This window comes from Mirounga angustirostris, unplaced genomic scaffold, assembly GCF_029215605.1.
Source record: "Mirounga angustirostris isolate CCGP_5_RB_7025 unplaced genomic scaffold, mMirAng1.0.hap1 SCAF_15, whole genome shotgun sequence".
NCBI classification, from domain to species: Eukaryota; Metazoa; Chordata; class Mammalia; order Carnivora; family Phocidae; genus Mirounga; species Mirounga angustirostris.
Window position 1 is genome coordinate 19572138 of NW_026991723.1, and position 21047 is coordinate 19593184.

Below are 21047 nucleotides of genomic sequence, written 5' to 3' on the forward strand. Positions count from 1 at the left end.
CGTACCACCTTACTCTGGCAAGCGGGGGACGAAAAACAGAACACAGACCATGGTCTCCCAGCCCTCCAGCTCAAGTGCTAAGGGAAGGACAAGAACAGGCTCAAGACAAATAGGGAAGGAAGTCAATGAGATTCCACCCACACCATTTTTGGACAAACAGTAGGGCCAGACAAAACTGGGAACACTCCAAAGAGAAACTGAAGACAAGGCACAGAACATGCAAAAAGGAAAATGAAAGCAACACTCTGGAAGATTTACTCTAGGAAACAGAAGAAGAAAAAAAAAACAAAAAACATATAACCGTTCTGGACCATTAAGAACATTTAAGAAAATGTGGGCTGTTTTAAATAGGATATTAAAAAAATAGAATACGGTAAAAAGAAACTGTCATAGTTAAGAAAGGACATAAGGAGGGGAAAAAATGATACTGCAGAACTTAAGAATGAAATCGAAGAATAAAACCTGTACAGCAAGAACTTCCATCATTCCAAACCTCTTATTAGCACATGCCAGTTATAGGCCAACCACTGCCAAATCAGTGTGGCAGGGAAGAAATCTGAGCAGATCACACAAGGAAAAGAATGGAGAAATGAAGCAATTAGAGGCAAGTTGACAGCTTTGGTAGAGAAACAACAGAGGTCCAATATACGAAGAACTGGTGTGCTAAAGAAGCAAAACATTCCTGTGGAACAAAGAAGATATTCAATGATAAATCGGGGAAAATCCCCGAAATGAAAGTATAAAGATATAGATGGAATGGGGTCAGAGTGCTTCAGGATAAATAATAAAGAATATAAAACACTGAAGCAAAACCTGGTGAAGTTATTAAACTTCCATGCTAAGGAATGAAAGAGACATCCAAAGAGAAAAAGCAAATCACAAAGAAAAACCCATTCTGGCTGACTGCAGCCTTCGCATCAAACGTAGATGTCAGGAAACACTGGCGCAATATTCACCATGTGGCAAGCAATGTGGATGGAAAAGATGCATAGTCCGAGAATGCTATCCCCGTGCAAGCCGTCGTTACCACATGAATTCCACAGAAAGGCATTCTCAAATACACAAGAACGCAAATAAATATATGATCCATGGACCCTTCAAGAAAAATCTATCTGAAAGTGTAATCGAGCCAACTCATAAGCAAATGAAAATAAATAAAAGCATACAATTAAAATGAGAGAAGAAATATCTGGTGATGAGCGTTTAGTTCAATACAGACTTAATGCTAAACATGTAGTTTTAATTATAGACACAAATATATATAAATACTAAAATCTATGAATGAATGCTGAATAATAAGCAATACATAACAAAATACTTTGATGGATTTCTTTAGGCTTAACTAGAAATGATTTTCTGTGATCATCCCAGGTATTGAATATGAAATCAAAAAATTAAGAGTTTTAGAAAGTGTGAAAATAAACTAACTCTGGGTATGAACTGTGCACAACTACAGAATCATTTGTGAAATGTTAATGTTCACATAGGCTGCACGATCAAACGTTAACTTTAAAGGTAAGAAGGAGGAGTACAAGCAGAAGGAGAACAAACCATTTCAGGATAACAGAAGATATACTGAATCTCAAGAGTCAGAAAGTTGTAATCAGGGGAAGAGTAGAATACACAGAATGTGGATTAAAAAAAAAAAAAAGAGCAGGGCGCCTGGTGGCTCAGCCAGTTGAGCAGCTGACTCTTGATTTCGGCTCAGCTCATGATCTCAGGATCGTGAGACTGACCCCCACATGGGGTGCCCAGCTCAGAGTCTGCTTGTCTCTCTCCCTCCCCCTCTGCCCCTCCATGAGCTCTCGCTCTCTCTCAAATAAATGAATAACAACAACCCAAAAAAAGAGCATGGAAACTATCTTGAATACCAAGTATACCTCTCATGCCAACTGACACAAATATCCTTTTTACATTCAAACTAAGAAAATTTCAGTTTTCTGTATGTTTAGCCTTTCGGTGACCATCAATAAAATTACAGGGACAGACTTGAACTTTCAGAAAATTGTCCTTAGCCACAGACAAGTTTACGCTGTTCTTTTAAAAGTTTGATCATTTGAGGGGCGCCTGGGTGGCTCAGTTGGTTAAGCGACTGCCTTGGGCTCAGGTCATGATCCTGGAGACCCGGGATTGAGTCCCGCATCAGGCTCCCTGCTCGGCAGGGAGTCTGCTTCTCCCTCTGACCCTCCCCCTTCTCATGCTCTCTCTCTCTTAAATAAATAAAATCTTAAAAAAAAAAAAAAGAGTTTGATCATTTGATATATTCAGTGTTGTCTCAGGGAAGACAGAAAAAATAAACTATATATATACAACAAAATGTGTTAATAGTATTAGTAACCATTAAGATTTAGAGAACCCTTATAAGTCTGGTATCACTAACTTGTCTATAACAGGAATAAGAAAAATTCAGAACATGCAAATTACATACCAGGGAAACAGAGAATGGAAGTGACATATATCAGGGGTTGGTAAATTGATCGGGCTTGCTGCCTATTTTTGTAAATAAAGTTTTATCTGAACACAGCCATACGCATTCACTAATAAAGTCTATGGCAAAGTTGAATAGTTCCAACAGAGATCATATGGCCCACACAGCCAAAAATATTTACTCTGTCACACTTTACATTAAGTTTCCCAACCCCAGGGCGCCTGGGTGGTTCAGTTGGTTAAGTGTCTGACTCTTGATCTCAGCTCAGGTCTTGAACTCAGGGTCATGAGTTCAAGCCCTATGTTGGGCTCCACCCTGGGCCTGGACACTATATTTAAAAAAAAAAAAAAAAAGGTTTCCCAACCCCTGGTAATAGGTGAACAAATTTCTCCATTACACGGGTAGGTGGGGTCCAGGAAGGGGGGACGGAGGGTCCAGGAAGGGTGCAGGGGGTGGGGGGAAACAATAAATACTATTCCATCTCTGAAGCTGATAAATTGAAAAACAAACCTGAAGAATACCACTAGAAGCTATACAGACTACCAACAGTAAAATTAAAAGCAGACTATGATGTTTCAAATGATCAGAGGTGGAAAACACAACAAGAAACCCAATACATGGCGAAGGAAGGCAGAAAAAATGGAAAGAGGAAGAGAACTACCAGAAATCAACGAAAGAATCGGAAGACAGAAATCAGATGCAAAAAAACCAATCATATCCATGATATCAACATGTATAAGTAGAATGAACTCATCTACTTAAGGAAAAAGACTGTAAACTGAGGGTAAACAAAAACAAAACAAAACCTCTGAGAGGAGCAACAAGATATTAAGAATAGTTGAACATAGATGGAGAAATAGGGCAAGCAAATGGAAACAAAAGACCCATATTAACACCCAACAAAGTTGAATTCAAGATAAAACAGAATTGACTTACATAAGAAGGTAAGGTTATACGATGAAAGTTTAATTCTTGTGGACATTTTTAAGGTATATGAAAACAAAATACTTACATCTAGAGAACAAAAATCTCTGGAAACAGGAGATATTGCCATAAACACTAGAGTTATGGAAGGCTTCAGCTAATTCTCAGTATTTGCCAGATTCACAATATAAAGAGATTCACCACAAATATAAGCAATAAAATTAAATAACACTCATAAACTTATGTTTTATTACATATATATACTTTATATATTCGTAGAATAAGAACGGACTACATATTAGGCTACAATATGTTCCAAAAAGTAAAAACAGTACAGACCACATTCTCCCATCAAAATGATGTTAAGAGTAAGAATAAACAACAAAAATCGCACTTAGAAAATTTTAAATTATCTTAACCCTGGTTCAAAGATAAAAATCAAAACCATAATTTTAGAGTGTCTGTAAAAGAATGATATAAACACTATATAGAAACAAGTAGAAAAATTCAAAGCTTTAAACACTTCTAACTCAAATCCTAAAATAATCAAACAATTTTAATTCAAGAAAATAGGAAAAGGACAACCAAATAAACCTACAGAAATTGCAAGAAAGAAATAAAGGCAAGAACAAATAACACGGATGCCAAGACCATACAATGGGGAAAGAATTTATCTTTTCAATAAATGGTACTGAGACAACTAGATACCCACTTGTTAAAAAAAAAAAAAAAGTCAAAACCCTACCTCACATCATAGACAAAAATCACCTCAAAGACCTATATCTAAGACCTAAATCTATAAAACTCTTAGAAGAAAACATGAAGGTAAATCTTTGTGACCTTGGATTTAGCAAGAGTTTCTATGTTTCAAAAGTACAAGAAACAACTGAAAAAATAAATTGAACTTTATCATAATTAAAAACTTTGTGTTTCAGTACCATTTTGTACATGGCCAAACCTGTCCTATAATCTTTTCAGTTCTATTTTCTTTTCCCCTTGGAGACATTCATTTTTCTGTAGATAAATGGTCAATTTCCTAGAAATACCTAAGCTAATAAAGTTGAAGTTAAAAATGATTAAAAAAAAAAAACCTAACTAAATAATAAATTGAGGTATTTGTTATATTTGTAAATAGGTAGTATAGAAAAGAAAATAAAGACTGTGTAATAGAAATTAATCCAATAAAATACAAATAAATAAGAGATTTTTTTTTAATCCATCAATTGACAGTCACTAACAGAAACTAGAGGTGGGAAAGTAAACTAATACAACCTTTCTGAAAGATAAGGTGGTGAGGTGTATCAAAATTTAAAATAAATCTGTCATTTGGCTGATGACCTAACTCTGAGGAACTTATCTGCTGACGGGTCAACTGTACAAGTACACACAACGGATCCCCTACAATATTCACTGTAGCATTAATTATAACATTTTTTTTTTTTTAAGATTTTATTTATTTGACAGAGAGAGACACAGCGAGAGAGGGAACACAAGCAGAGGGAGCGGGAGAAGGAGAAGCAGGCTCCCCGCTGAGCAGGGAGCCCGATGTGGGACTCGATCCCAGGACCCTGGGATCATGACCTGAGCTGAAGGCAGTCGCTTAACCAACTGAGCCACCCAGGCGCCCTATAACATTTTTTAATGGAATAAAACTATCCATCAATAAGGGTCAGGTATAAATGATAGTGTGCTGGTGAATGTTTAACAGTAACTTCTCCCAGTGGGAGGGGTAAGCCCTGATTTGTAGCACTTGCCTGTTTCCAGCGGGAGGTGTAAATACTCCCCATCGCGGCTGATTTCAAGCGATCAAAGTGAAGTCTTTTGAACAAAGAATTTAGAAGAAATGTTTAGTCTTCTGAACAGAGAATTTAGAAGAAATGTGTACAACTGGCTTTCATGAGTAGATACAAGCTAAGTGCAGCATACCACTGTATGAATGAAAATACACTGGAACAACAAAAATACACTGCAACTCTAACAAGCCATAAACATGATGCAAGACTTATATTAACATGGCAAGATATCCATTACATATTACTGGATGAAAAAAGCCAATTACATACAGAACAACTTATGTTGTATAATCTGTAACAGTATGAACTTACGTGTATTTCGTTGTCATTTTAGAAGAAAAAGAATCATACAACAGCGATATATATACACTACATTCAAACTAGTTTTGCCTATAGCAACAGAAGTATATCTAACTTTCATGTAGTCTCTAAACCAGATTAAGATCTTCATTTTAAAACAGATTAGCAAAAGATCAACAGAGTTGGCTTCAAATTAATTAAAAGCTTCTGTATTAACTAGTACGAAACAAAGAGAAAGAAAAACAAAAGACTGGGGTTAAGTTATTTACAGTAAATGTGAAAAAGGCTAACTTCATGTGTATGTTCAGAACTCGTAAATAAACAAAGGAAATAAAGAGACAACTTACAAAATAAGAGATCCAACTAGAAACAAATACATGGGCAAATGATTATTCTCACTAGTGATCACATAAATGCAAATTTTAAAATTACATACGATTTCTTTGCTGATACCCTCATAACATTGCTCAGGTTGTTGCAAATCGCAATCACTTCAAGATGTGTTTTAGGTGTGTGCAATCAAGTCATAGAATTTTTCATATCCTCGGACCTACAATTAACATTTCTATTAATCTATTCTAAAAAAACATGTGTGTTTAAAAAATGATAACTCCAGGGGCGCCTGGGTGGCTCAGTCGGTTGAGCATCTGCCTTCGGCTTGGGTCGTGATCTCAGGGTCCTGGGATCGAGCCCCTCATTGAGCTCCCTGCTGATCAGGAGCCGGCTTCTCCCTCTCCCTCTGCCCGCCATTCCCCCTGCTTGTGCACGCTCTCACACTCTCTCTCTCTCTCTCTCAAATAAACAAAATCTTTAAAAAAATAAAAAATGCTAACTCCACCAAGAATTTCATCACAGCATAATTTTAAAAATGGTTACATTGGGGGGCATCTGGGTGGCTTAGTTAAGCAACCAACTCTTGATTTAGGCTCAGGTCATGATCTCAGGGTCGTGAGATCGAGCCCCAAGTCAGGCTCACGCACTGGGTGTGGAGCCTGCTTAAGATTCTCTCAGTCTGGGCGCCTGGATGGCTCAGTTGGTTAAGTGACTGCCTTCGGCTCAGGTCATGATCCTGGAGTTCCTGGATCGAGTCTGCATCGGGCTCCCTGCTCGGCAGGGAGTCTGCTTCTCCCTCTGACCCTCCTCCCTCTCATGCTCTCTGTATCTCATTCTCTCTGTCTCAAATAAATAAATAAAATCTCTAAAAAAAAAAAAAAAAAAAAAAAGATTCTCAGTCTCCCTCTGCCCCTCCCCCCTCAAAAAAAAAAAAAGAGAGAAAATGGTAACATTGGGAGAAATATAAATGTCCCCCCAAAAAAACAAGAATAAGCAAGCAAATTAAGATATATCCTCTAAAAAAATAGTATACAGGGGCTCCTGGGTGGATCAATCAGTTAGGCATCCAGTTAAGTATCTGACTCTTGGTTTCCGCTTGGGTATGATCTCAGGGTCATGAGACAGAGTCCCATGTAGGGCTCCGCTCAACAAGGAGTCTGCTTGTCCCTCTCCCTCCTCTCCTCGCCCTGCTCAGGCACTCTCTCACACTCTCTCTCCCTCTCAAATAAATAAAATCTTAAAAAAAAAAAAGATTATACAGCAATTCTAAATATTAATACGAAGTATATTCAGCCAGACAGAAAATGCTTACAACATAATGTTAAATGACACCGTATGATTATATCTTTGCAAGAAACATAAAAATAAAATAGCCTAGAAAGGATCACACACACACACAAAACCATGTTTCTTAGGTTAGTACACTTTGGATAAATTTATGAATAAATTTAAAAAGTTTTTCAAACTTTGTGTAAAAACCGATTCCATTATTTTATAATATTTCAAAATCACTGAAAAATAAAACATAAAAAACATTACTGTACACCTGAAACTACTGTAACATTTTGTCAATACTATACTTCAAAAAAAGTTAATATCCTTTAAAAAAAGCAATTATTAACATAGAACGGACTGTCATTCTTTTGGAAGGCCAACATCAAAACAACACAATGTATTTCTTAGAAATGTAAGAAAATTCTTAAGTGGAAGAAAATAAACACTTCTTGATTCAAACTCTATTAAACACAATGGTTTTTCTAATCATTAAACTTCACTATTTTAGAAAACAATCATACCACCAAAGGATAGCTAGCTCAAGTGCTCTTATTTCACTCAAAAAAATAATAATAAAATACAATATAAATTCAGTTAGTAGCATACTGTTTGAAAATACATTATATAAAAGAAGAATATATTTAACAGAAAAAAATAAATCATTGTGTGACCCTATGATTCAATACACTGGGATGCACAATGCACTAATTAACTCTGGGAAGGATAGATCATAATTTGAGTAGCAATTCAGACTCTAGGGATTTAGAAAAACCCTAGACAAGATTCTCTGTTCCTATAATAAGGATGACCTGGAGTGGAAAGCCCTACAGTATATGTGTTTCTAAAAGGACACAACGGGGGATTTTGATGAAAATATATTTGGAGTCAAGATTTCCTACGAAATACTATTAATGAAGTCCTATGATGTTCTCCATTAAAATGCAACCTTTTGCCAAGAATTGTATGGACAGGAGAATACAAATTGTTTATCAGAAACTAATCAAGCAACATACAGGTATCTTCTCTCACAGAACATGGGAAACTTTGGGGACTCACCATTACAAGAGATGCGTATGCGCCTAGAATTTTTTAGTCATTTCTAATGTGCTCTGTATAACATCTCAGATGGTGACCCAATGCATAATAGGAGAAACAAGGATGTTCATACCATTTATTAGTCCTCAAACACATCATGGCTCTTCCATCTCTAGACTCTGTATCCCCTCTAAGCTTGGCTCCAAGAGGAGCCAGTACTATGCCAATTTATTCGTTCTTGACCCATGAGGCATTGATTGGTAATAAAAATAGAGGTTGACTTCAAGTATCTTTTGTTTCAGCACTCCCTAGCTCTGCTTTCAAATTATTCAAATTATTCAAAATATATTTGCCTACCTTTCGAGTCAAGAAATCCTCATAAGTCGATTTCTATCTTGGACGAAAGCAGCCCATTCTGAATGTTGGCCATAAATGGAAACAGGCTCTAGGGCCTACTGAATAATCTACTCCCCGGGCTTGGATGTGATAGCCCAGAATGTGAACAGCTCCGAAGAGAATGTGAAGAGCACCAACTGACAGGTGCCTTTCTCAGCTAAAATTACAAGATTACTTCTATATTACGTGCCTCCACCTGAGTGTGAATCCACTTGGCAAGAGTATCTCAGGCTACTACTTATCTACTTATTGCCCCGGGCAACTGGCAGGTGCTCTGTTACAGGAGAAGGCAGCCAGGTGAAGCAGATTTCCTGGACAAGGATCTCTCAGGAGACATTCTAATAACCCATCGCCGGATTAGCAGAGTTCTCAATATAGTAATAGATGCACTTCCATCACCTTAAACAGCTGCCAGATACAAAACAGAGAGAGGGAGAGAGAGAGAGAGGAGCCACATTGTAAGTTTCCTTTATAATGTGTGAATGGTTTTTCTCAGGACACTGCTTGACATATGAGTTCTGTGCTTGGTCTATGTAAGCACCTCTGGGAGTGAAAGGTCAGGAGAGAATGCACACAACCAAAACTCCCACCGTACAACCCAGACTCCTATGCTTGCTCATCTCGCCCCCCCCCCGGATCTAGGAGGGGAAGGCACAAGGGACGTGACAACGAGGAGGAAATGCGGCAGGGCAGTGGGGCTGGCCAGAGAAGCCGCACTGGCCCCCTCTTGCTGAGCAAAGACACCAAGCCAAGGAGCAGAGCACCCCTCCTTTGTTCTCCAGAGTCTGGCAACAACACCCTCTGCCCAGCCAAGCCCGCTAGGTCCCCCATTACTCTCCTTCGCCTGTGACTCTTCTCCTTTTCCCCTGCACCTGTCCAACCCCAAATCTGCAATCCAGCTGAGAAGATCGTGAGGAAAAGGCCATGGCCGGGAGGAAAGCAGGGGTCAGTAAATGCCAAACACCTGCCCGGCACCTCCAAGGGAACTAGGCGCTTCTGAAGACCCAGGCTGAGAGTCTAGCTGTTCCTTCTTTTTTTTTGTCATGGAGCCCTTTCTCCAGAATGCAGACAAGAGACACAGGAAGTCACCTTCTTGAAGTTTCCCTGACATGGCCATGGCAATTGAGGGCAGTTCAGAAAAACAGCCCACTATCTGTTTTTCTGGTTCCAACGAAAACCCCATGGCCGGGGGGGGCGGGAGGGGGGAGAAGAAGCCCATCCCTGGGTTAATTCTAAATCTTCCCTGGAAGGCCCTAGAAAAGGGACCTACCGGCTCCAAATACAGAGCGGTCCCCCAAATGTGCTCCACCGAGGTGTATGAGGACTCTCGGTGCCCAGGCTCAGATGGCCAACCTGCTCTCACTGAAAACTGCAGAAATGGGCTTGGGCAGCAGAGATTCTCTGTAAGCAAGTGCAAAGCATTGCTTAAAGGCCAATGAAGGGGGAAAATTAAAAAAAAAAAAAAAAGGTAGTAGTAAGGGGAAGCTAGTGGCCTAAGGGTACCTAAAAAAGCACCCGCCACTTGCGCCTGCCCCTCAGGCTCCAGCCCCGCGCCTGCCAGGATACGGCCCTTCCTGCAGGAAGCAAGAGACCCACGCTGATACGACAGAGGCTTCTGATACCATTCCCTGGGAAGGCAGTGAGACTATCAGCAGCAGGCCAGGCGGCCGGAGGAGCCGCTCCGGACCGACTCGCTAATGCCTCTTCACTCTTCCCCAGAGCTGCTGGAGCCGCCTGCAGGGCGCTGGGAGACTTTTCGGAGGGGAAGGAGAGGCTAGGGAGGGCAGCCAGGAGTCCACCAGATCTGCCGACGCCTCCGGGACAGCCTGTCCCTACTGCAGGGTTGGGGCTCAGGCCCCTCGTCCAGGGAGGAGTTCGGGCTTTAGAAAGTGGCCAAGGTGCCAGGGCTGCGGAGGGAAAGCAGAGAAAGTTTCAAAGCAGCCCTTAGATTTCGTCCCATCTCTTCATTCTACAGGCTTCTAAAGAAACAGTGACGGAACAAACGAAAAGAAACACCTTCAGGTTAGTTCAAAGAGATAGGGCAGGAGTCCCTGACTTCCCTTCCGTTACAGGTTTTAGAAAAAAATCCACATAACTAAGCCAAGATGCAGAGCCACGGGGTATGCATTTGGCCGAATAAACTCCCACAAGGCCAGCAAGCCACTGCTTTTGCCTGATTTACCCGTTTCCAAAACTCTATCATGAGCATTAGAAAGACAAGAGTTAAACACTTAACAAGGAGCCTGGCATTCTTTTAAGGGCAAACTGGGAACAAGAAATAAAGTCATCCTGTATTATTAGAACAAGTCACAGGAAATGGGTCAGCTCTTTAGGACAGGAGGAAAACTGCATTTGCCATCTGCAGAAAGAACATGTAACGATGCAGCTCTGAAAAGTGTAGGTCCTAAAATAATCAATTCACATGGTCAGAAAGTAACATTGCATCTTTGCCTTAAAAAAACAAAACAAAAAAAACAAAGGGAAAAAAAAGCCAAAAAAACCCAAAAATCTACTCAAGCTGCCTTGAGTGTAACAAAAGCAAAGGCCTCGGCTGAGGCTAGCCTCCCGGTCTGTACAGACATATAAGTAGGAGAGGTTTTAAGGCTCTCCAGCGGCTGAGATGAGAATGTTCAAGTCATGAAATGAGAAAGATTCTCTATTACTCAACATAGGCCTCCAGCACCTTCCTCCTTTCTAGCAAAGGCACTGCATCGTATTTTGAAAGCCAGGGGCACATGATAGCTGGCCCAGCCCTGGCTCACTCACTCTCTGGTGGTAATCGTGAACCAATCTCAAGTCCCTGCCCTCTGGGAAAGGAAGGAGAATTGTGCATGTTGTTCAATTAACAACGGATTCTGTTTTGCCAGACTAAACTGTTGCTAAAGAAAGTTAATCATCTCCTAAAAGCACATTCACAAGTGTCCTTTTAATGTATGAAAGCACCCAACTTCCCCCTCAGCAGCTCACAGCCACGTCTGAAAGAAGCACCAAGTTGGAAGTTCCCTAAATCGGAAGGAAATGCGCATGCCAGTGAGTCCTGGCACGGGGCGCGCTGTAATGCAAGAGTGGATGGGCGGGTGGCATCTGCATGCAAGGGCTATTTGGGAGACCTCTGGCCAACAGCTCGAACAGTGGGGGGGCAGTAAGACACCGGAGCACTTGTCTTTAGAAGCAACTCATCGGCTGCAGCCACCAGGAAATACAGGGAGGGTGCCACCAATCACCGTGCTTGCTCCTACGGCAAAAGAAAACACAGGAAAGAAACAGGAACAATGAAGACTTTTTTTTAAGTTTTAAAAATATAAAAAAGCAGCAAAAGAAAAACTCTTCTGATTTTTTCACAAGTGATGGTGAACAAAAGAACAACAACGACAACAAAAACGTCAGATTGCGGGAAGAGGCAACGAATTCATCATTTCAGTTCTCTAACGGGGGTGGGGGGACTCAAGGCTATCTCTGAGAAATATGCAGGAATAGGTTTCTAAAGAGCACTCTTCACTTCCTGCAACAGAGCCAAGAAGTCTCACTCTCTCTCTTTTTCTTTAATTTGTGGATCAATTATTATTCCCTCTGTGAGGTTTCAGGAATATAATGGCATTAAGAACATTCGCCTTCCCAACTGCCCCACAATCCATTACACACTTCCTTGGAACAACGACTTTGTTTCCAGAGCAGTCAGAGCGCTCACTGTCCAAAATTCATCCTGTAATAAAGGTGCACGGAATTTTTAAATTTCAGAGGACTTGTGTGTGTAACAGTTTTCCATTCAAACTGCTGCATAAGCTGCCACTGGCTTTTCAACCCGAAACAGTATGAGAATGTTCAACTGAATCATTCTCGCTAGACAATGAATGAGAAGCAGGCAAGGGGACAAAGACGATTGCCGAGGTAAAACAGAACTCCTTTTATGGTGCCCCAGGCGGCCCCCGAAACAGCAAAGAGGAGCGGCAAATGGAGAACACGCGGATGATGCCCCTTAGATGAAAGCAAAAAGTTTAACCTTCACGTCTTGCAACTGCTCTTTCTTCGGGGCAATCCAGCTGCCCACCCTGCCCACACCCTCGCACACCCACGAGCCCCCGGGTTCCGGACAAAAACAGAATCACGGTAAATTGAGCGAGGTTTTGTGTTACTTCGAGACACAAATCAACAAGAGCCCCCATCTTTGCCTTCATGCAGCTTCCAATCCAGTTGGAGCTCAGGGCAAGTGGTCAGTAATCATTTCTCCCAGTTAAAGGCAAAAAAAATGATATGCTCCAAGGAAATAATTCTCAAGATCATCTGCTTTCCCCAGTTGTGTAATCCCCAGAAAGCTTCTACAATGGCCTTCAGATTATTTTGTTTTTTTGCTTTGTATTAAGAGCCAATAAAAAATCCAATGCCAAGAAGGATAAAACTCAGAAGGACATGTCCGTCCGAGGGCCATCAACAGAGAAACAACAAAAACTGTGAAAAAGTGCTTGTAGTCTTTCCTATTGACAAATAAGAAATTAGGAGTGTCTCGCCCAGCACATTCATTTGCATACATTAGGTGCTTACTGTTTGTTCATTTGACCAGCATTCTGTATGCAACTGTTCTTTCATAAGATATGCCTGTTTAAAAAAAAAAAAAATTGGAGGAAATGTTTATTTTCCCATACCTGGCAAGTGTTTGTGGAATAAATGAATTTGAAATATGTTCATAACTTCATTTTTAAATAATACTCATTTTGTTCTTAAAATTCAACCATGAAGACTTTTAACAAAATATTCTGCACTGATCTCAGAAATGATAGCTAGGTATAATGGTCAACCCCAGAGTTATTAAGCAAATGCAGATTTTGGTTCTCAGCATCAAAATACGGATATTTATTTTTGTTTATAAAGTCCAGATCCATGACCACCTAGGATTTATGAACTCATTTCCAACAGCCTGGTTAGGTCCTTTTCTCCCTTTTCCTACATGTTAGATGAGAAATCAGACAGATTTTTACATATCAGTAACATAACAAATCAAAGGTGATTGTCGAACAACTTCCTATAATTTTATTAGTAACAGCTGTTCACACAAAATCGTCTTTGGGTCTGAGAATAGCTGTCTTTAATGTTACTCCATTCGGCAGAACAAGATAAAACATACAGTGTTTACTGTAGTCAGTTATTGCCACAGATTTAATTACCAACAATCACACATTTTACCTTCTATTGCTACTTCACACTTGCCTAGGATTATTTCTGCAGAGATCTTCACATTGCTGAAAAGCCACTATAAAAGTTTCCTTTTGAAAAATGCCATCGCCCTCCCTGTTTCAACCAGGAAACTAGACTTTAAATTTGTTGCTACAAATACTTGTATTTCCCTCAACCCAAAACAGAGTCTGGAGGAAACAGACTCCCTCCCTCCACCTTCTTAAGAAGAAAGCAATCCTAACCTTCTTAAAATGGCTTCTCTTTCCCAAGATGTACCATTTGAGCTCCCTATTTTTCCTCTACAACACCCAATCAACATTTCCATTAATATCAACAGAATAACCTCCCCTTAAAGAAAAATTAATATGAATGCTGGAATCAAAATCATCTTTGGAAAATCTAGTTCATTTCTTCTCAAGTGTAAGTCTGCCTGGATCATGAAGAAAAATCTGCTCCTTTTTTCTGCTAAGTTTAGCATAGCACGCAGCCTCACAACTGTGAAAGCTATTTCAAGTCCTTCAAAATTCATCTGTAATAAAAATCATAACTATATTAAATAGGCACCTCTGAAAACTGAACGTAAGCCTTCTCTTATAAAGGAGAGCGGGGTTGTTGTTTTGTTGTTGTTTTTAATGAGAAGGAGTCTATCAAATGTACTTGTAATAAACAAAATGGCCACTAAATTACCCTTCTGGTTCTCCTTCCTCAATTTACCTAAAAATATTTGTATCGATACACAGGGGATAACTTCACTGTATAGTATGATTTTAATGCATGCCAAAGTTCCCGTATGAAGAAATAACATGTAAAGAGAGGAATGAGTTACATGGCAGATCTAGACAATGAATCTACATGGCTCAACGCAAAAATCTCACTCTGAAGGCTTTGCTATAGAGTCCAAGCTACAAGTCTGATTTTCATGAGGGATGCTGCCATTTCACCCTCCAGATATAAACTATAAGTACTTTGTTTCAAAGAAACAAAACAAACAAACAAAAAGCAGAAAGAGAAAGAGGAAATGCATCCAAATAAATCCTGACATTTAGAAAATATATTTAACCCTTGGAAGCTAAAAGAATAGCAAAAATAGAACTCATTGGTTTTAAAGCAGCCTCATCAACACCGTATTTTGGTTATTTCCAGGGAGATGCTGTTATTAGGGCTGCTTACAGGGATCCCTGCATTCTGCGGTTCTGAGTGGCCATCCTATATGGCTACGAACTTCTAGGTTCATTCAAACCCTCAATCCCCATTCTTCTCCAGTGAACTCTATGGAGGGGTCGTGGGGCAGGCGCGTTCATCCAGACCTGCATGAATGAACTCTCCCTACTGTCTAAATCTGCCAGAGCATTCCCAGCCTTCCAAGTCCCCTCCTGCTCTGTAACTGCTCAGTTTTCAGGACGACTGTATACCTCTCAATTCAAAAGAGTCCATCTGCAATTCTTAAAACTCTGTATTTAATCACTGCGGTTCTCATCTAACTGTACAGATAAATCATAAAAATCTCTGCAGTTGCCACCTCTGCTCTGGAGAACTTAGAACGCACTCTGTTGAGCGTATCACGGAGAAAGTGTATGGCCAAAAGCTGACAGGGTTAAATTAGCTTCTACACAATAAAAAGTAATCAAGATATGGAATGGTTTCTTTTTTTTTTTTTTCCTTGTAAACTTTCATACTTTAAGCATGACTGTTAGCATTCCCAAATACACCCAGCACAGAACTGTAATACACTGACTGGTGCAGTATGTGATGTAACATGTTACATTAACACTTCCGATTCTGGAATGCACTTGTTCAATTGGCTCAAAGAGTTACATACAATTTTTTAAAGATCATGATTTTCATCTGCCACAGATTAAAAATCATTACATATCCCTGTATCTCCATAATTTATTCATTATTTCATGGTCCCAATTTCTATCGGGAGGGTCAGAAATAAATGTACTCATTGAACAAGTACTTACTGAGAGCATGCTAGGAGTTAGATATTTATTGGGCTAGAAGTTGGGGTTTAATAGTGAGCAATAGACACAACCCCTACCCTCCTAAGCTGCTGGTCTTGAATAGGAAGAAAATCCACAATCACGTGTGTAATTCAGTTAGAACACCAAGAACATACATTCTTCTATCTAAGACTGGCCTAAACAGCCTATTTTCAATAGGTGGAATCCAATCAGTTATAAAAGTTTGCTAAATCTTCCTGTTTGATGATTAAGATCCTAAGAGTCAAGATTTTAAAAACATGTCAAACAAGAACAGGTTAACAGGAAATGTATCTATATCTTCAAGGAACTGAAAACATTTCAGCATGAATATCTGTGACTGAAAGCAGGGACTCGGGGCGCCTGGGTGGCTCAGTCGTTAAGCGTCTGCCTTCGGCTCAGGTCATGATCCCAGGGTCCTGGGATCGAGCCCCACGTCGGGCTCCCCGCTCTGCGGAAAGCCTGCTTCTCCCTCTCCCCTCCCCCTGCTTGTGTTCCCTCTCTCACTCTGTCTCTGTCAAATAAATAAATAAAATCTTTAAAAAAAAAAAAAAAAAAAAAGCAGGGACTCAAAGCCACTTGTTGTATATAGACTTAAAGACACATTAATATTAAATACTGTGACCTACATACTACAAATAGAAACATTTAGTTAATATTCATAAATATTAATCAGTTAAAGTAAATGTACTGTACACCCACAAAGCATATAAAAACTTAAACCAAGTTAAAATAAGGTATTCTCTCACATATATATGTAGAATATAGTTTTCTTTGAGGTGTCAAAGAAAAACACTTATGTAAATAAATTCAGAGAATGAATACGCTAAAGAAAACAAGAATTCATTATTAAATATTGTATTTCTACAGTGGTAAGTTTCTAGGTTCATTTAAAAAAAAGTAAAAATCAAAAAATATTAGTACTATGGAATTTGAAATACACTGACGTAATTGCTGTATGTGTATCAAAACACCCCAAATTTCACTGGTATACTTTCATCTAGGCAGGTAACCACAATTTTCTCTTTCTCGTTTCTTCATATTATTAATATATAAAATAATTGGTGAACAAAGGCAAAGGTCCCTTGCCAAATAAATCCATTTCCACTAAAATGGCGTCATGTCTTGAACTAAAATTTACTTTGAAAATAATTTTATACTGAATGTCATTTAAATCTAAGGGTGACCCCTCCATTTAAATAAGATAGTTAAAAATATTGGTAAATCTTGACACTGTGAAAGGATAAATCCTATAACCTCCTTTGGACAGGTGGGACAGGAAGATTCAGTGAACTCATCCAAGCAGCTGATGGGAGAGCAGTTCTTCAAACAGAAGCCCTCCCCAACACCTTGCCTGGTTCAAATCAACCATCATTTTTCCCCTGGATGCAAAAAATTGTGAAATCACACGCCCGCATGCACGCGCATGCACACACACACACACACACACACACCCTGCATTTAGTAGAGAACATTTACTGTAGAAGTAATATAGGTATCAAACTCATTATGCTACAAAAGCAACATACCTAGAAGACTAAACTGTAACAAATCGTACATGATGCCTAGGGGTTTGTGTTGCTAACAAAAAGCTGTACAATTTTTAAATGTTACTAACGAACGTAGGTGCTAAATTAATGCCATATTCTTCCACCACCTCTAATAGACCATATTTGGGGGCTGGGGTGAGGCATATTAAACCCCACTCAAATATCTAATGAGAGAAAAAGTTCTCCATTACTACCACTTTAGCAGTAAAACTGTTTCATTTTTTTGCTCATAAAATCATCTCCCCAAGGGCGTTTTTAAAGCACCGTATGTTACTGAAATACACAGTATGTAATTAGGTGTCCATATATGTGTATTTGCCTCAAAGTCTTCCTCCTAGACATTCAAACAGAGGCCTTCAAACAGACAAACCCCCCGGGGTTCTAACTCATAGCTGCTGGAAACCTCAAGCTGTCACATTTCAGACAACAGGGACGGCCTGAGAGATCTTAAACGCTGTATTCACAGCTAGCTAACCATAAACAAAGACTGTAAACAGGGCAAAAGAAAACCTAATCTTAAGTGTAAAACACATGCTTTCCCCCTTTATCGTGCACTTAAACACTCTATGCCTATTTCTCTTCCCCTCTCTATTTTTCTCAATCTTGAGAATTTGCAACATATTCAATTACACATTATTCAGCCGTTAGAAGTAGGCCAAAATGAGAATAAAACATTTTTTTAAAAATCTTCCTTTTCCAATTGCATTTTTCCCCTCCCCTGGCTTCATTCCCTAAAGCCCACCTCTTTTATCCAGCGCTCTGCCTTCTGTTCCTTATAAACATGTGCACATTTATCTAATCTGGTTTCAAGATGAAGACATAAAGCATGGCATGTGAGTTAACCATTTGTAACTATTTGTGATCATTATATTTTGTTCTCTCTTATACATGATCTGGTAGATAAGCAGTTACTCAGTCCCAAAGGCAACTGGTTCCTTGAACCAGGAGATGAAATGCTCAAGAAAGAAACTGCATGCTTCTTAAATCTAAACTGACATTACAATATTTCTTTCTTCCAGACATGTCTGAGAAACATATTTATTATTCACGCAAATATCTTGAACACAAGTGCAGACATTTTTCAGGCCTGTTACTGCAAAGCTGTTTGCTCTCCCTACCACCATAGCTCAGAGTTATGTCACGCTGGCTCCTGTGTGTACCCTGATCCTTGATTCTGAACATTCTCTCAAAGATAATTATCAATAGAATTCCTATTTGAGAAATGGCATTTTTTTGATAAGTCAGTGTGAAGGCAGAATGTTGGGGGGTTTTGGGGGGTTTTTTTTTTAGAGCTAAAGGGAAATTTTTGCTATACACTTCCCGTTTTCCTTCCAGTCCAGATCCCAAAGATATTAAAATGCTGTCCGTTTTAAACAAAAGGTTTCTATTTGTTGCCGTGAGAGTAATTGAGCGGCTGCACTGGTTTTCAGTAGTAACTATTGTGAATTCAGGCCTACATCTGGGTTGCCTCATTAAACAAAAGAAACCCGTCGCTGTCAACAACCACACAGCACAACCCTCCCGTATCCCTCCTCTTTATCTGGAAGGAATGGTGCAGACGAGAAACAAGCCTGCCACCATCCACTGGTCAAGAAACTCTTCTGGGTCCCTCCTTTCGGTGGTCTGGTGGCTAGAGAACAGCACTTGTGTGACACATCTGAGCTTGCCTGCCCGTCCCCCCCCCCCCCGGAATACATAACCCCCCTTTCTTTGGAGGGCCAACCACTCAGTTCCCTCATCATCACTCCTTTGGGAATCCAGTCGCGAGGCAGCCCACCCTACCACCATTCCCTTCTGACCCCAGAAAGCACTGACAATGGATGCACACGGGCCACCCCACCGCACGCCGTCCCCCAACGTGCCCCGGCACAGCTCGTCACCCTCGGGTCACACACACACACACACACACACACACACACACACACACAGCTCCCCTCTCCAGCACGGGGCGCCATGGCCAAGCCACTGAAAGTTCAAGCCCGCTGCCCACCTCTTCCCACCCCCGCGCCTCTGCCCCGAAGTGATTTGCCATTTAGCAGATGCACAGCAGATAAACGCGGTCCCCGAAGGCACAGCCCTCGGGGATACCAAAAGGCACACGCCGAGGCCCGGGCCAGGGCAGCCCCGACCCCTCTGCGCGTGTGTGCGCGCGCCTGTATGCGCGCGCGGGAGGGGTGTTACGCGCGCGCGCGCCCGCGCGGGTGCAGGTAGTGGCCGGGGGCGCGCCCGCCGAGGGTCGGGGCGAGCCGCGGGCGCCCAGGGGCGGGGGCCGCGAAGCGCAGCGGCCCCGGGGGCCCGGGGGCGACGGGCGGGGGCCGCAGAGGCCCGGCGGGAGGGCCCGAAGCGGCCGGCCCGGGGCTGGTACTCACCAAGCAGCAGCAGCTTGAGCTCCCGGCGGGCGTCCCGCTTGTCCCTGCGGAGCTGCCGCTCGATCTCGTCGTTGATCCGCCGGGCTTCCTTGGCCTCCTCGCTCAGGCAGCACGCCATGATGGACTCCAGAGTCATTCTTCCAAAGTGCCTCCGCTGCAGCCCCGCCGGCACCCCCTGCTCACACGCGCGCACACACGCCCTCCCGCCCTCGCTCCCCCGAGGCAGCGGTGGCCGCCGAGCCCCCGGCGCCCGGGCGCGCGTCCGGGACGAGCTCGGGGAACGGCCGCGGGGGCCGCGGCCAGGGCCGGGGCCACCAGGTGGGCCGGGGGTGCGGCGGGAGCGGGCGGCTCGGGCCGCCGGGACGAGCGAGGCGGGCGCGGGAGGCGGCCGCGGGCGCTGGCTCGGGGGGCGCGCGAGGGAAGGCCGCCGCGCCCGGCCTCGCTCAGACGCCCGCGCCTCCTTCCCTGGGAACGGGCGGCCCGCCTCGCCCCCCGCGCCGCCGCCGCCGCCGCCGAGGGTCCCCTAAGCCCTGCGCCCGGCGGCGAGAGCACATCCACCGGGGCGTCCCCGCAGCGAGCGGCCGCCGACGGCTCCCCGCGCCCGGCGCGCCCGCTCCTCGCCGCCGCCTGACACGGCTCCTGGGCGCCTGGGCCCTGCCCGCGCCCACCGCCCGGCTCGCGCGCAAACCCCGCTCGCCCGCCCGCCCGCCCGCCCGCCGCGCGCTCCGCCGCCTCCGCCTCCGCCCCCGCCCCGCCTCCGCCAGACGCCCACCCCCGGCCCCGATTGCCAGGCGCGGAGCGGCTGCTCAGGGCTCGCCCTCCCCCTCGCCACACACACACATTTTCTTCTTTCTCTGAACTGGAGCACGGATCCGGGAGGGAGGCGGCGGCGGCGGCGGCGGCGTGGGGAGGCGGAGGGGAGGCGGAGGGAGGGGAGCGGGGAGGCGGTGCCGCCCGGCCCCTCCTGGCAGGCTTTCCTGGGCTCGCAGCCGCCCCGGCGCGCCTCCCAGTGCGGCTCTCGCCCGCCGCTCCCCGCCTGCGCCGGCCCCTCGGGCTCTGCGGGCGCCTCCCGCGTCCGCGCCCCGGTGTGGGCTCGCGGGCGCAGCGGTTGCGGCCGCCCCCCGGCGAGGGGCGGGCCGGGGCCGCCGCCACCCTGCCGCTGCCCGCCGGCCGCCCGGGCGTGGTGGGGCAGAAATATGGCGGCCTCGGCCGTGGCGGCGCCGCGGGATGCAGCCCGCCGGTGCCCAGCCCGGGCCGGCTCCGCGAACCCTCGGCGCGGCCCCCGGCCGGCGGCCGCCGCGCTCGCGCCCCCCGCCCCGGGGCCGCCTCTCGGCCACTTCCGTGTTCTTTCCCGTCCCGATTTCGACAGCGCCATTCGGTCAGAAAAGTATCTCGCGTCACCTCTGACCCCAGTTCAGCTCTGGAACGTGGGATACACTCGGTCGTGGAGTGAGACTGAGGAAGAAGAGGAGCTGTCACTGGTTCCCGGAGGG

The 21047-nt window shown here is 43.5% G+C and overlaps 1 protein-coding gene across 1 annotated transcript in view; it reads right to left on the reverse strand.

The window, feature by feature from the left end:
* GNAQ (G protein subunit alpha q) overlaps positions 1 to 19876 on the reverse strand; it is a 311208-nt gene extending 291332 nt beyond the window's left edge. Inside the window, exon 1 of the mRNA XM_045882287.3 lies at positions 19555 to 19876. Within this exon, the coding sequence (XP_045738243.1) occupies positions 19555 to 19690 (136 nt within the window). The 5' untranslated portion in view covers positions 19691 to 19876. The remainder of the gene's footprint in view (positions 1 to 19554) is intronic.
* Positions 19877 to 21047: the final 1171 nt, after the last annotated feature.